At 32.1% G+C, this 15444-nt stretch overlaps 1 protein-coding gene across 3 annotated transcripts in view; it reads left to right on the top strand.

Moving 5' to 3' along the window:
- The window catches only part of LOC127730831 (probable methyltransferase-like protein 24), a 70006-nt gene that overhangs the window by 42016 nt on the left and 12546 nt on the right, over positions 1 to 15444 (top strand). For 2 of the 3 annotated variants that reach the window (XM_052239435.1, XM_052239436.1), the window contains exons 2-3: positions 7711 to 7788; positions 9401 to 9641. In XM_052239435.1, coding sequence (XP_052095395.1) covers positions 7711 to 7788; positions 9401 to 9641 — 319 coding nt within the window. Of the gene's footprint in view, positions 1 to 1069; positions 1191 to 7710; positions 7789 to 9400; positions 9642 to 15444 lie in introns of all 3 variants that reach the window. The other variant, XR_007995316.1, reaches the window with a different exon arrangement.

The following is a 15444-nucleotide window of genomic DNA, read 5'->3' as shown; positions in this document are numbered from 1 at the left end:
AGTACCTTTCGATATAGATTTCAGATGCACGCGAATTTTTGTAAGGTTTAACTTGTGTCAGTGGATAACAAAAAATGTCCTTTCAAAATGATTTCCGGTCCTTGTTTTAAAAAAATTGCGGCAATATAATGTCTTCGTCAGCGTCGTGAGCGTCGTCGTCCGAAGACATTTGGTTTCCAGACAATTATTTGAGTATAAGTGAATTAATCTCTATGAAATTGTACCACAAGGTTCGATACAACAAAAGGAAAGTTGGGATTGAATTTGGGGGTTAATGTCCTAACTGTTCAAGAATTAGGGGCAAAAACAAGCATTTATATATCCCTTTGCACAGTTAATTAATTGATATCTTTAACCTGTTTAAGGATAAGAATATGTTTGCACTCGTTTGTGGTCACATGAAAGAGGGTCGATCCATACAGTCGTATCTTAAGTTCCACCGGGGTGCATTGTACATGTCAACTTTTGATCTCTTTCCTCTCACTGACCATACTCTACATAAAACGGTACAGAAATCTATATTATGAATCATAAGTATTGAGAACAAAAATCGTCGGTGAAGTTGTCAAAGTTTGTCATAGCTTGTAACTGATTGACATGTGATGGTTTGTATCTTCAACAAAGAACACTTTGGTCACTGTGGAGATTAAATATTGTTTGTGGTATTCTATATGGCTGATATATTATGCAATAGGTTTATCCAATAAATTACATTTTTAATATTGACGTCCTGCTAGTTTCCAAATCAGACTCTAAGCCTTGTCTTATAACAATTTTTTTCACAGATTTTCACCAATGGTGTGTATGTGGTTGTTAATATCAGATTATATCTTATTATTGTGTTTACCTGTTTTGGGGGTAATTTATACTAAACATAGTATGCTATACATGCTATATTGAGAGAAATGCTTTATTCACCAAGTTGAACTCCTTAGAAAGATAATCATTGAATCCATGAACATCCTACAGAACATTATATATTTGTCAAAGAAAACTGTTCATAGTTCATATAGTTGTTGTTTTATAATAGAATAAAATAATAGTTCAAGTTATGAAGTCTGTTTTTTAGCACAACAGCTATGGGGCAGGGGTTTTGATTCCCCGAAGCTAAAGCAAATACTCAGAAATCCTGCTGGATAATACATTGTCGCTAATATTATGATATCAGGAAGAAACATATTGCTTTTAAGGTCAGTATGTCCGCATTATTAAGGTCTTTTTTTCCTTTAAGTGAACACCAAGTGACTTCCATCTATATTCGGATAGAGATAGATCTACAGAAGTGCAATACCGTAGATGACAAAATACCATAAAAAAGTACAATACCAACATGATCAACGTAAATCATACATGAAAACGGTCGTTGTAATGCAGTGCGTACGGTTGCTATGTAGTTTCTAGGCATGCAACAAGCGAACAAAATGTAAGATTTGTACAATTGCCGTTTAAGTACCTACAAAATAAACATAGCTTTGGTTAACAAATTATTGATTACATAAAGTATGTGGTTGCTTATTATAAGGTTTTGTTGCTATGGGTCATTCTGGTGGTTAAGGTGTTGATATATACTCGTTTAAATAATATAGATAAATAAAACGTAATTGTTTGAGATTTCCATATCTGTATTATACAATGATACATTTTTATTCATACGGAAAAGACGTATTTTTTTTATAGATAAGGTTTATAATAGTATATTAATGGCAGGTTTCAAATCTGTTGCTAGGCAAAAAAAAATAATGATAATAACAAAAACAAACAATTGTAATTTCGATACCTAGTCTATATTTCAATCTTCTGCAGGATTAAAAGAAATGAAACTCAAAATTCAAGAACGTTTTAAACTTAAAAAAAAGCATACAACTTTTATATATTTAGGTCCAGTAATGCTTTAAAACTTTTCCAGGGCACAGGTTTGTCTTTACTCAAATTAATTTAGAACTGTAAAGAATGCCACATTGCACAATACCTTATGATGAACCATATTCATGTTTCAATGCTAATTATATGGGAATTGAAAAGGTTGTTAAGGACTTTTTTAAAACAATAAACGGTAGTGTAATATGAAAAAATCAGATAATCCAATTATTTTTATCTTCGAATTAATTCATTGTGACTAGAATTTGCAGCAAGGACAGTCAAGTTCACCGTTTCAATCGAACACGCCTTTGTTCGATTAAATAAAGAAATGGAGCCGGATGGACATAACGGTAATATGAAATTGATTATGATGAGCAGTGAACGATTTGGCTTAGGTAAACCAACGGAATTTTTTAACACCAATTGTACTGGCATACTTCAAGGTCGGCATTCACGAGTCAATATCATACTGCGCTAAAAATTATAATACATTGTACATGTAAAGTAAAGTAATACTCTAAAAAAGGGATACACAAACGTCTTTGAAAAGAGACATGTTTTTTTCCCTAAGAAATCAGCAATATTTCTACTCTCTCCTGATTTGTAAAATCAAAATATGAATAAAATGAGATGTAGAGTATACAGTGTTGCTCAATCGGTTAATCAACTGCATTCGATAAGCGGTTACACGGTCTATTTCTGTATACTTTCTATTTACACAGTTTTAAATTATTCGAAACACAATGGTTTTTCTACCCCCTGGTATAGAAGGCATTAGCCGTATTTAACTTTTCGGAATTTTTGGTCTTTCAACTTTGTATTTGGTTTGGCCTTCCAACTGATTTCAATCGAGCGCCATTGAGGAGTCTCATGCAGACGAAACGCACATCTTTCATTTCAAATTATAGTCCTGATATCTATAATGAGTTTTGAAAACCACTGGGTCGATGCCACTCCTGGTGGACGTTTTGTATCCGTGGATATCTCCAGCCCAGTAGGCAGCACTCCTGGTGGACGTTTTGTACCCGTGGATATCTCCAGCCCAGTAGTCAGCTTTTCTGGTGGACGTTTTGTACCCGTGTGTATCTCCAGCCCAGTAGTCAGCACTCCTGGTGGACGTTTTGTACCCGTGGATATCTCCAGCCCAGTGGTCAGCACTTCATGGTTGACATGATATATCAATGAAACGGTCAAATTAAATTTTCTGTTTTACAAAGTTTTGAATTATTCTAAACACTAATGTTGTTCTACCCCCAGTCATTAATGGCCGTAGCCGTATCTGGCACAACTTTTCGGATTTTTTGTCTGCGGTGTTCTTCAATTTCGTATATTATATGCATGGCCTTGCAAATAATTTGATCCGAGCGCCATTGATGAGTCTAATGGTATCTTTGATGGGGTTATAAAGTTAAGTTTTGTTAAGCCAAACCAACCGACCATGTTATTATGTAATCGGTTATAATGTATTAAAAGCAACAGGAACATGAATGACATTCTCAATATGCTAAAACATTACAAATGATAAGTAATGTTTAAAGTTTACTGAATATGCAACAAAACATCTATAGAGCATAGTTTCAAGGATTTTAACTCTACTATAACTTTTGAAGCGTACTACGAGCAAAGTTTTTAGTTCTGATTAGCTAAACAATCAACAAAAATTATCAGCAACACAAGATCTTCAAATAATTCAAATATTTGACAGGAGTTGAAACAGTTGACATAAAACAAATGATTTTAACCTACTTAAGCTCACCTGAACCGATTTGTCTTTCAGTAGTAATTGCACTTAAATGATGATTTTAGACTCATTAAAAAATAAGCGTATTAGCGACACACAAACTTCTTTTTCTATATTTTCTGATGTTTGCGTTAAAACGTAAAGGGTGTACACCTCTGAAGAACCAAACATTTCTAGCATTAAACATTTTTTCTTAACTTGATTTTTGGGTTTGCTTTTTAAAAGTACCCCATTTTTGATGATTTTCCCATTTTTCATCAAATTTTACCTTTTTTTGTGCTATTATCATGAAAAAAAATCACAGTTTCACAATTAAACTTTTTTTCATACTTTCACTAAAGATGAAGTGGACCAACCTGAATAAATTTAACTGAAAAAAAAACTATAGGTTGGTGTTAATATTAGAAAGTTTTATAAAATTTTGTTGCTTTTTTGTGTCAAATTGACAATGCTGTCAATTTATGATTTTTCTCTTTTTTTACGAACAAAAAGCATACTATTTCAACTTCTTTGTTATAAATGATTGAAAAAATACATATCTAAGAATTTTGAAAAGAAAAAAATTGATATGGGATGTACATATTTTTGGTAAAATCATTTCTTTGTACCCCTCATCCATTTCCTCAACATTTTGGCTGATGACGCTGACCGGATTGGTTGTAAATTTTGAAAATTTTATTACTCAAAAACTACTTATTGTAAGAACTTTTTTTCATACTGTTTAGTTTGATTATAATATATTTTTAAATTCATTGATATTTTCCACATGTATCACATGTTTTGGAAATAATTCCCGAACGAGATTTCAACGAGACTGAAATTTCAGAAGGATACATCCTTTAAACGCAAACCTTTGCAAGATAATGCAAACATTTTGATTTTAATCATTCATTAAGTTTTGTATATTTCATAACTAAAAACTACTTGTGTCGCAACTACATGTTTACACAAATTAAGAATGATTTTTGTATGAAAATTATATAAATTTAAAATGAAAATAGATATTTCAATAGAAATAACACGATTTTGATCTACGGAAAGTAGCAAAGTAAAGATGCGCTAAAAAATTTCATGCAATTGTGAAACGATAATAGAGAAAATGATCTTTCGGCTTAGAAATTGATTAATTAGTATGAAAATTTTGTTAAAATCTCAGAATATCATAAAGATTCTTTTACAAAAATCAAGGGGTTTTGAATTTAAGTCTAGTAAGGTAACTATTTTTGAAAAGACGCTTGGGTAGCAATTTGAATGTAAAATACATAATAATTATAACCATTTTTTTTTTATCTTGTACAATTATTTCAAGAGGGGAGCTTGTTTGGATCTATTAAACTTATCTTACACAAGGATCGTATGAGCGCTTACTTTGAAAGTAAATATATAGTCAGCTACATTAACAGGGTTGGTTTTTAATTTTCTTCTGTACAACTTCAATTTACTCAATTGTCTTTATGTTCTCTTGTGCTTTATTATGTCATGATTATATGCTAAACACTCCAGCATTTCACTTGGCAATAAGTGCAAAGAGTAATAAAATTTAATACATGCAGCCTCGTCCACTTATAATAGCTACATTTTTTATACTTCCCTTGAAACATGAACAAGAAATAAGATAACACAAAGGTTTGCGTTGTAACGCAAATATAGGAAGAAATATAATGTAACGCAAATATAGGAAGAAATATAATGTAACGCAATTATAGGAAGAAATATAATGTAACGCAAACATAAGAAGAAATAAAATGTAACGCAAATATAGGAAGAAATGTAATGTAACGCAAACATAGGAAGAAATATAATGTAACGCAAACATAGGAAGAAATATAATGTAACGCAAACATAGGAAGAAATATAATGTAACGCAAATATAGGAAGAATTATAATGTAACGCAAACGTAGGAAAAAATATAATTAAAAAAAAGTTTGTGTGAGGCGCTAGTACGCTTCCGTACATTTAGTAGTTTTTGCCTATTATCTTTAAAACTAATAGGTAGGTAGAAACAACGAAATTGGTCAGCTATAAAAGATCTACAAAAAAATGACCGTTATCATCAGATAGCTCATTAATTGTAGGAGTAATTGTCAATTTTAGAGTATTTACCTCTAATCATGAAAGACATAATATAACAGATGGGTAGAAAATGTAAACAGCAAACATGATCGGTTTACAAGATCTATAAGAATCCCAATATGACAGAAACCATTGGTTGACCCCTTATAGTAGAAATTGCTCTAAAAAGACGATTTTTTACCAGCTTTTGAGTTTTTGCCTTTAATTTCAATTTTGGAAAGGTTGGCGATTCAGGCTCTTAAGAGCCTCTTGTTTATTTTGAATTCCAAATACTTCAGCACCAAAACAAATCGGCACGAGAAAATGTCTGTATAAAGAAAAATCGGCGCCTCATAACGACAAAAAGCTACTTTGTTTATTTTCCACGTTTAGCTTTCAGACGTTGTTAACTCAACAGTTTTAGTGGCCTTCCATTAAAGTTTCTTGATACTGGATGTTTAATAATATGGCATGCACGTTATTGCGTAACAATTGGAATGTTTATAGCAATAAAATCTACGTACAGGTATTTTGTTTTCGTAAAATTTTAGAGATCAAATGATCACCATCTGCAAACACAAGTTTTGCACTTTTGATCTTCATTGCAAAAACCTATTATGGCTAACGTTACTTTATGCAGTTTAGAAATACCAAAAACAAAGTTAAATTCAAACGCCATATTCAATATTGTTAAATTAAGTGACAATCTGTTTTTACAATTTATATGAAAAATATGACTTAAATAGTGGCAAGTAACTCAACATAAAGCTTTCTTTTATAAAATATATGCAAAGTCTATTTCACTGTATTTAAGTCGAACATATTTTTGTGGATATAAACAGTTTCCCCCAAAGAATATGAGAACAGTAATGTTTGTCTGATTAACTTTGATCTTCTGATTTATGAAAAATCAATACGTATGAACTGTGTTTTGATATTTAATTTTAAAAACATTTAAAGTTTTGTCTCGCATTCGACGAATATAACGGAAGGTAGATTAAACATATGCTAATCCGACGCATACACTTATATTGACGGCGGCGTAAAATATGAAAGTAAGTATACTTTCATGGTCAGATGGGAACTGGGCTAGACAAAAATTATGAAGTACATAAAATGCCTTATTCATACCGGAAATTTAAAGCAGTTGAGTGTATACAATTTTTTACTCGTCCTCCAGTCAGTCCGTCAGTCATTTCCGTTTTCGGATGCTAACCCAAATATTTTATAACGGATTGCAATCTTAATCGGATATGTATATCATATTTGTTTTTCGTTCATTATTTTGTATATAAATCTTCCTTTGTTTATCATATCAACAGTCATTGTTTCTTAAAAAAAACATTGATTTAAAGGTCTCGTAAAAAAAACTAGATTAAATATTATTTCACCTACACCTTTTCCCCTTTTCCATTCTTTTTTTCTTGTTGTTCTGTATAAGTACCATTATATAACGTTTACAATATTGAAATCTCAACTGAAAATTCTTATAGTTCAATATCTTGTTTTCATTTATAAGTATCGGTTAGTCTATGTAAAGGTATGTACTATGAAATTTAGAGCGAGTGGCTAGCTAACAACAGTACTCATGAGTTTTTTCTTTTGCTCTTTTACAAGACAATTTGTACTGATTTTCCATTGGACGAGAATGGGTGAGTGTGTTCTAATTCTTAAGGCATAAATATCAGAAAGGAATCATACTTGAAAGTAGACCGAAAAACCGTGTCACCAGGCCATTAAAAGCTTTTCACCTTCATTTTTTCAGGGCGTGGGTATGTGAGTTTTCTCGCTTAAAGTTCTTTAATGATCTTAAGGATTCGTCTAGACATTTGTTAGTTCGCCGTGATCTCAGTTCATGGTTCTTGGATTTTATAAACCAAACTAAACTAAATTAAGTTTCATGTATCTGAATGTACCTAACCTTATATAATCATCTTATATTTTTTTTATTCGAATCTTATAATACATAACCATACTCTAATATATTCTTATTCATATCAGTAAAATACGTTCGTTATAAAATGAATCATTAAAATCTGTTGATTTTTACTTCCAGGTTATCAACATTGGATAAAGTATGTCGTTGTTGTAACCATAGTGATAACCTGTTTATACGTCACTTTATACCAAACAGGTAAACATTATGGAAGATATCATCTCTGAAATAAAACGTTTAATTAGTTCAAGTGGATCCAATTTAGCGTCTCTTTGGATATATTTATTGACAGATTTGTATGTATTAGCATGGGTTTCAATTCAATTGAGGAAAGACAATTGCTACAAATATGCTACAAGCTTTTTATCGAATATGAAACGTATACAAAAAAAAAAAAAAAAAGTAGCATGCATGTATAAAGCAAACAATGGAATACAGCGGAACATTTATTATATCAAGATGTTGACCGGAGTTTTTTCAAACATGTATGGTCGTGTGAGAAGTTACGAAACAATTAAGACTGTCCTTCTTGGGTAGGTTGGTCTACCTTTTTGGACAGAATTATGCCAAATTGGACGAAGATATATAAAGAAATCAACTGTTTTCACTTTTTTATACACCTATACGGAGTTATTTGCTTTCAGAACGATAGGCCATACTTTTGAAGAAACAACCCGGACGATAGTGCTTCTGGGCATAAAATAATGACCTGTGTCAGGTCATTGTTAAGTCCGATTATTATGCAAACATTATCTAACGTAATGGGTAGATTAATTGTATAAGAAAATTCCGATCAAGTTTTGTTCCAGTAATTATTGCTGTCACTATGATTTCATTAAAAAAACAAACAGTTAGTGCAGGATTTGTAATGAATATAACATGCAGGATTTGTAATGAATATAACTTTTCAGTTAGTTTATGCAGGATTTGTAATGAATAAATTTTTCAGTTAGTTTATGCAGGATTTGTAATGAATATAACTTTTCTGTTAGTTTATGCAGGATTTGTAATGAATATAACTTTTCCGTAAGTTTATGCAGGATTTGTAATGAATATTACTTTTCAGTTAGTTTATACAGGATTTGTAATGAATATAACTTTTCAGTAAGTTTATGCAGGATTTGTAATGAATATAACTTTTCAGTTAGTCTATGCAGGATTTGTAATGAATATAACTTTTCTGTTAGTTTATGCAGGATTTGTTATGAATATAACATGCAGGATTTGTAATGAATATAACATTTCTGTTAGTTTATGCAGGATTTGTAATGAATATAACTTATCTGTTAGTTTTTGCAGGATTTGTTACGAATATAACTTTTCAGTTAGTTTATGCAGGATGTGTAATGAATATAACTTTTCAGTTAGTTTATGCAGGATGTGTAATGAATATAACTTTTCAGTTAGTCTATGCAGGATTTGTAATGAATATAACTTTTCAGTTAGTTTATGCAGGATTTGTAATGAATATAACTTTTCAGTTAGTTTATGCAGGATTTGTAATGAATATAACTTTTCTGTTAGTTAACTAATATAATTTTTCATTTAGTTTTTGCATATAGTCATCTTATAATAAATATAATTTTTCATTTAGTTTTTGCATATAGTCATCTTATAATAATTTACCGGTTAATATGAGTGTTGTTTCGGTTGATCAAGTTTTACTGCATTGTGCCTTTGCACATTATATACTATCAAATGAATGCTCACCTTCAGTTATTGCTGTAGTCTGTAGTGGACGATGCATTAGCAAAACATTGGAATGCTTGTTAATGCTTGTTATTACATGTTATGATTTTATTTTTTGCAGGTTACATACAACGCACAAATATACCAAACACATTTTTTTTACCTGAACCAAAGGCGATCAACAAAACAGAGGTAATACCAAACAAACAGTCACAACTTAAGTATGCAACACCCACGACTACTTTTGTCCCTGTTTTACCTGTAGTCAGAAGTGACTGGAATGAAACGTTTCCAGTCTTTTATGATGTACCTAAGGATATATATAAAACTGATTGGTGGATGTCAGCAGCGTTTATAGAATGGTTAGTAATATAAGTCAATTATTGACTGATTCGATCATAACAATTGAATGTGTATGCCCTGACAACGATAGTAGGGGAGGGGCGCTATATGTTTACCGGTCTGTCTGTTTGTTGGTCTAGTACAAGTTATAAAGTGTGTGTGTAAGGTATTCTGAATTTAAGGCCATTTACCATGAAGTTGCGTCCTAATCAACATGAAACTTGTAGTATATAATACATGTTCATTATCTTTTGAAAAGATATGCCAAATTAAGTTTTTGACATGTATTTATTTATTCATGAAACATGGATATGTGCGAGCGGTGCATGTTGCCCTATGGACATACATTCGCATCCTGTCGGAATGACGACGTTAACTCCGATGTTGCGTGTAGGGAGTATGTTAAAGATATGATTTTCTAAAGTTTAACAAAATGATCACTAAGATAATTTAAAATATAAAATTATGTAAATTTTAATTATTTTGGTATTTGTCTAGATTGTAAATAGTCTAATTAATTAAATGGACTAGACTTTTACTCTAGGACGACCCACAAAAGTTAATGAAACTTTATTTCCAGTGGGGTCCTTTTAAGAAAGAGACTTGCAGTTCACACCAAGCTTGACACATATAAATAACAAAAATCATTTAAAATACCTAAAAAAAACTTCATATAACTGAATAGGTGTAACATTAATTGTAGTAGGTATTTTTTTTATGCCTTAAGGGGCATTAAGTTTTACCCTTGTCCGTCCGTCCGTACATACGTACGTACGTCCGTCCCAAAGTTGGTTTCCGTTCTCTTACTTTAGTTTGCCTCAACCAAATGTTATGAAACTTATACAAAATGCTTATTACCACAAAACACAGATCAAGCTTGAATTTTGGTGGCGTCACTTTAACCGTTCTAGAGTTATGCCCCTTTTCAAATGGAAAAATTGCTGAATTTTTCGTTTCCGGTCTCTAACTGAAGTTTGCCTCATCCAAATATTATGAAACTAATACACAATACTCATTACCACAAAACTCAGATCAAGTACAAATTTGGATAGCGTCACTTTAACCGTTCTTCAGTTATGTCTCTTTATAACTTTATATGATATGCAAGCTGGGGCATCATCTGTGTCCCATGGACACATTCCCCATTTATTTCTTTTTTAATAAGATAGAAATTGTAAAGATGAGTGAAAGTGGATAGAGCAGAGATTTTTATGAGTTTTCAGGTCAGATAAATGCCTCTGGTATATTGCTTATATAACTACTCTTGTTGACGTTAAGCAAGCCTGAAAACTGTCAATTGTACAAAAGGTGTAGACGAGGGCCCTTTTTGCCCCCAATATAATTCCATTATTAATTAAAGAATTTACAGTATCAAGATGAAGCATGAACATATGAGAGTTAAATAGAACGATTTTTGTCGAGCTCTTCTTATAAAGTCGACAAAATCTGGATTTTAACCACATTTAGGTCCTTTTTCTTTTCTTTTCTTTTTTTTTTTATATATAACTTGTAATAATTTGAAATAAAATTGAGAATGGAAACGGGGAATGTGTCAAAGAGACAACAACTCGACCAAAGAGAAGTAAACATCTCAAGGCCAGCAAGGGTTCTTCAACACGGCGAGAAAATCCCGCATCCGGAGGCGGGCTTTAGTTGTCCCCTAAACAAAACTGTATACTAGTTCAGAGAAAATGGACGTCACACTAAACTCCGAAACATATAAAGTTTATCTAGTAGAAGAGACCATATTGGAATTTTACTGAACATTTTCATTATTAATGCTGCATTCACTGATTTAATGGCTGGTTGGCAAATAAACAATAAGAAAGATTTGTCGGGAAATACTTATTGTCGAGCCTGCGACTTTTGTCGCAGAAAGCTCGACATAGGGATAGCGATCCGGCGGCGGCGGCGGCGGCGGCTACGGCGGCGGCGGCGGCGTTAGCTAACTTCTTAAAAGCTTTATATTTTAGAAGATGGAAGACCTGGATGCTTCATACTTTGTATATGGATGCCTCATGTTACGAAGTTTCCGTCAGTCACATGTCCAATATCCTTGACCTCATTTTCATGGTTCAGTGACTACTTGAAAAAAAAGTTCAGATTTTTTGTAATGTTAAATTCTCTCTTATTATAAGTAATAGGATAACTATATTTGGTATGTGCGTACCTTGCAAGGTCCTCATGCCCGTCAGACAGTTTTCACTTGACCTCAACCTCATTTCATGGATCAGTGAACAAGGTTAAGTTTTCGTGGTCAAGTCCATATCTCAGATACTATAAGCAATAGGTCTAGTATATTCGGTGTATGGAAGGACTGTAAGGTGTACATGTCCAACTGGCAGGTGTCATCTGACCTTGACCTCATTTTCATGGTTCAGTGGTTATAGTTAAGTTTTTGTGTTTTGGTCTGTTTTTCTTATACTGTATGCAATAGGTCTACTATATTTGGTGTATGGAATGATTGTAAGGTGTACATGTCTAGCTGGCAGGTGTCATCTGACCTTGACCTCATTTTCATGGTTCAGTGGTCAAAGTTAAGTTTTTGAGTTTTGGTCTTTTTTTCTAATACTGCATGCAATAGGTCAGCTATATTTGGTGTATGGAATGATTGTAAGGTGTACATGTCTAGTTGGCAGGTGTCATCTTACCTTGACCTCATTTTCATGGTTCAGTGGTCAAAGTTAAGTTTTTGAGTTTTGGTCTTTTTTTCTAATACTATATGCAATAGTTCAACTATATTTGGTGTATGGAAATATTTTATGATTTATATGTCAGTCACGCAGGTTTTATTTGACCTTGACCTCATTTTCAAGGTTCATTGCTCAGTGTTAAGTTTTTGTGTTTTCGTCTGTTTTTCTTAAACTATAAGCAATAGGTCAACTATATTTGTTGTATGGAAGAATTGTTAGCTGTACATGCCTGCCTAGCATGGTTCATCTGACCTTGACCTCATTTTCATGGTTCATTGGTCAATGTTTAGTTTACTTGGTTAATGTTAAGTTTATGTGACAGTTGTAATAAAGATTTATATTTAGGACTATCAACATAATATCAATGATTAGTAAAGAAGGCGAGACATTTCAGCGTGTGCACTCTTGTTTTAATAAATAGTTCCATAAGTGTTTATTTGTAAATCATTAAATTAAGTCTGAAAATCAACAAAAACTTATCCTGTCATTTAAGGTTTATGCTCTGTTTTAGTGTATTATAAGTTTAGTATTTTTATTTGAAATAATATGTACTATACATGATACAAAACTGAAGCAGAAAAAAAAACCCAAACAGGACATTATTTCAAACTGCAATGGTAAATGTTTTCAAGAAACCTTTCAAATGAATAAAATGTTTCCATCCCAGAAAGAATCTTATGGTTCATATATGATAACAGATGTAAATGATATTTTATATTTTAGTGAAAAATTCGACAAGGATAACGATTACAATTAAATTATATTATAATTATATCTATCTAATATTCATTTTGTTCACATGCAGAATTGAGAATGGAACCTGTATTACTACTAAATGTGTCGAAACCATAAATGATTAAGAGGATATACTTGTGAAAATATAAGAGATCTCAAATGCTTATAACCATCCTATACTACAAAATACAAATTGTACATTTGGTCATCCTTATTTTTCAAATGTCAAAGATTTAGTGAGGCAGGTGCCACCTTGCCTGAAGAGAAGCTACGCCTATGTTTTCATTATGTGCAGTCAAGAGATTTATGGCACTTTGAATGTTTTTTATTTTGTTGCTTATTGTAGAAAAAGTACGGCTTCTGAACTCAATTCCTCTGGAGTCTTATTTTTTTTAAGCTTTCATACATTGTAAATATAAAATTAAACAGATGTGATATGATTGTCAATGAGACACCCTTCCACCCGAAACCAAAGATCGAGGATTTAAGATTGTTTGTGACCATTGGCTGTTGATCATACATTATGACTATTTACATTTGACAATTTTTGCAAGCGTTAAAGGTACTTCGACTATATATAAGTTTTTGCTTGTGTTGCAACTGAGACCTTGTGAACACCACTCTTCTTAAACCATGTCAGAAAGTTTTCATACATATTAATAGCAATTCTCTGTATCCACCAACCAATTTGCGGCACGCATAGTGTCAGATTTTCTTGAAATTTTGTTTTACATGACCTTGACCTCTGGCATTTAACCTTGTTACCAAATAAAATCAATAATCGTTCTGAACATTTGTTCTATTCAAGGTATGGGTATATTTGTAACCATTTCTGTCAAAATCTAATAAAAAAGACTATCAAGGTCAAGGTCATCAATAACCTTTTACCTGTGGATCAAACTTCGAGCTCTTGTAAATACTCTCTTTTAAAAGGATCGTTTTGCTATTAGGTTCACATTGTAGGAGGTGACATTCCATATTCTAACGAGTTATGTTTCTGTTTGATGTTTACTATAGTGGGTCGTGACTTTCTCCTTAGAGGAATATGGTGAAAGTTATTCGAAGTCACGGTACTACATCTACACTCTGTCGTATAGTGCAGTTGCCAAATAATATTTGATAAACTAATAGATACACGCAATTGGATATGCGAATACAATCTAATAAAGAAATCAATCCCCACTGATTGGATTAACGAACTAAGAAGCGCCATTAGTAATCTGACTAATTTGAAGCACATTAAAATCTAGAATATAAACAACATATTAAAATTATATGGAAAGAAATTTATTCCCCCTAAAAAAATCAATTAAAATCATTACCAAAAATACTACATACACGTAAATGTACTAGTGCAAAATGTGAATTCTAATATGACGTGCTTCTTTCGCTTTGTAAACAACAGCGTGATAAAATTCTCGATATATCTATACTTAGCGCAGACTCAGAGATTACATATTGATGTCTGTTACTATTTACCTCCCACTTAAATCCACATGTATCGTAACCTATGTGCAAACACTATGTCGATTTCGTTTTGTTCAAATTGAAATTGAAAAAGAAACTACAGAACCGTTATTCCTATTCTAATGCATAATAAAAAGAATTAATGCACAAAATTAAGAGCTTAAACAATCATGTATAAAATCAAAATAAAATAAAATTCCGCTGAATTTCGTGAATGATCTTGGCCCATTAACGTCATGTCATAACATGACGTCATACGAATGAAAACTCTCAAGCTGAAGGTTTTCCGTAACGTATACGCCCTAAGTTCGGATAATATCGTAATGGAGTTTTGAGGTAGGTGTTGTTTCATTTTCTATTCTATTGCATTATTTGCACATTTGTGGATTTCAGCAAGTCAACATGGCGGCTCACTCCTTAGTTTAATACGACATATCAGCTGTGAATTTGACAGTAAATAGTAGCCAACGAAAAAAAAATGTTTGGGTTAAGAATTATAATGCTGATAGTCAAGCACTTTTAGGAAATTTATACAAACACATAATACGGAATTTAAACACACATGTTTATCAGGTATATATATTACTATCCAATTAATAATGTCAGTGCTAGATTTATTTATGATAACATTTCTAGTCGTGATACTACTAACGCTCAGAATAAAATTCGAATATCACGGCCCAGGCCATATGTAAATGTCCAACAAATCTATGGCTTCCAGGAATTATTTCTTAAATTAAATGGAAAAGAACATTTAATACGGAACTAGACTGACAATCAGTTTGTAAAAAGCTTCACAAGCTGCCTGTATCAAACAATGATTTCCAATTCCAATGGAATACATAATACTGAATTTAAATTGTACCAAATGCGAAAGTCCGATGGCCTTTGTAACTTATGTGGCAAATGTTTTGAAACCCAAGAGCAT

This window comes from Mytilus californianus, unplaced genomic scaffold (assembly GCF_021869535.1).
Source record: "Mytilus californianus isolate M0D057914Y unplaced genomic scaffold, xbMytCali1.0.p SCAF_2, whole genome shotgun sequence".
Lineage (NCBI taxonomy): Eukaryota > Metazoa > Mollusca > Bivalvia > Mytilida > Mytilidae > Mytilus > Mytilus californianus.
Note: the sequence above shows the minus strand (reverse complement) of the source record. Positions and strands in the feature narration are given on the sequence as shown.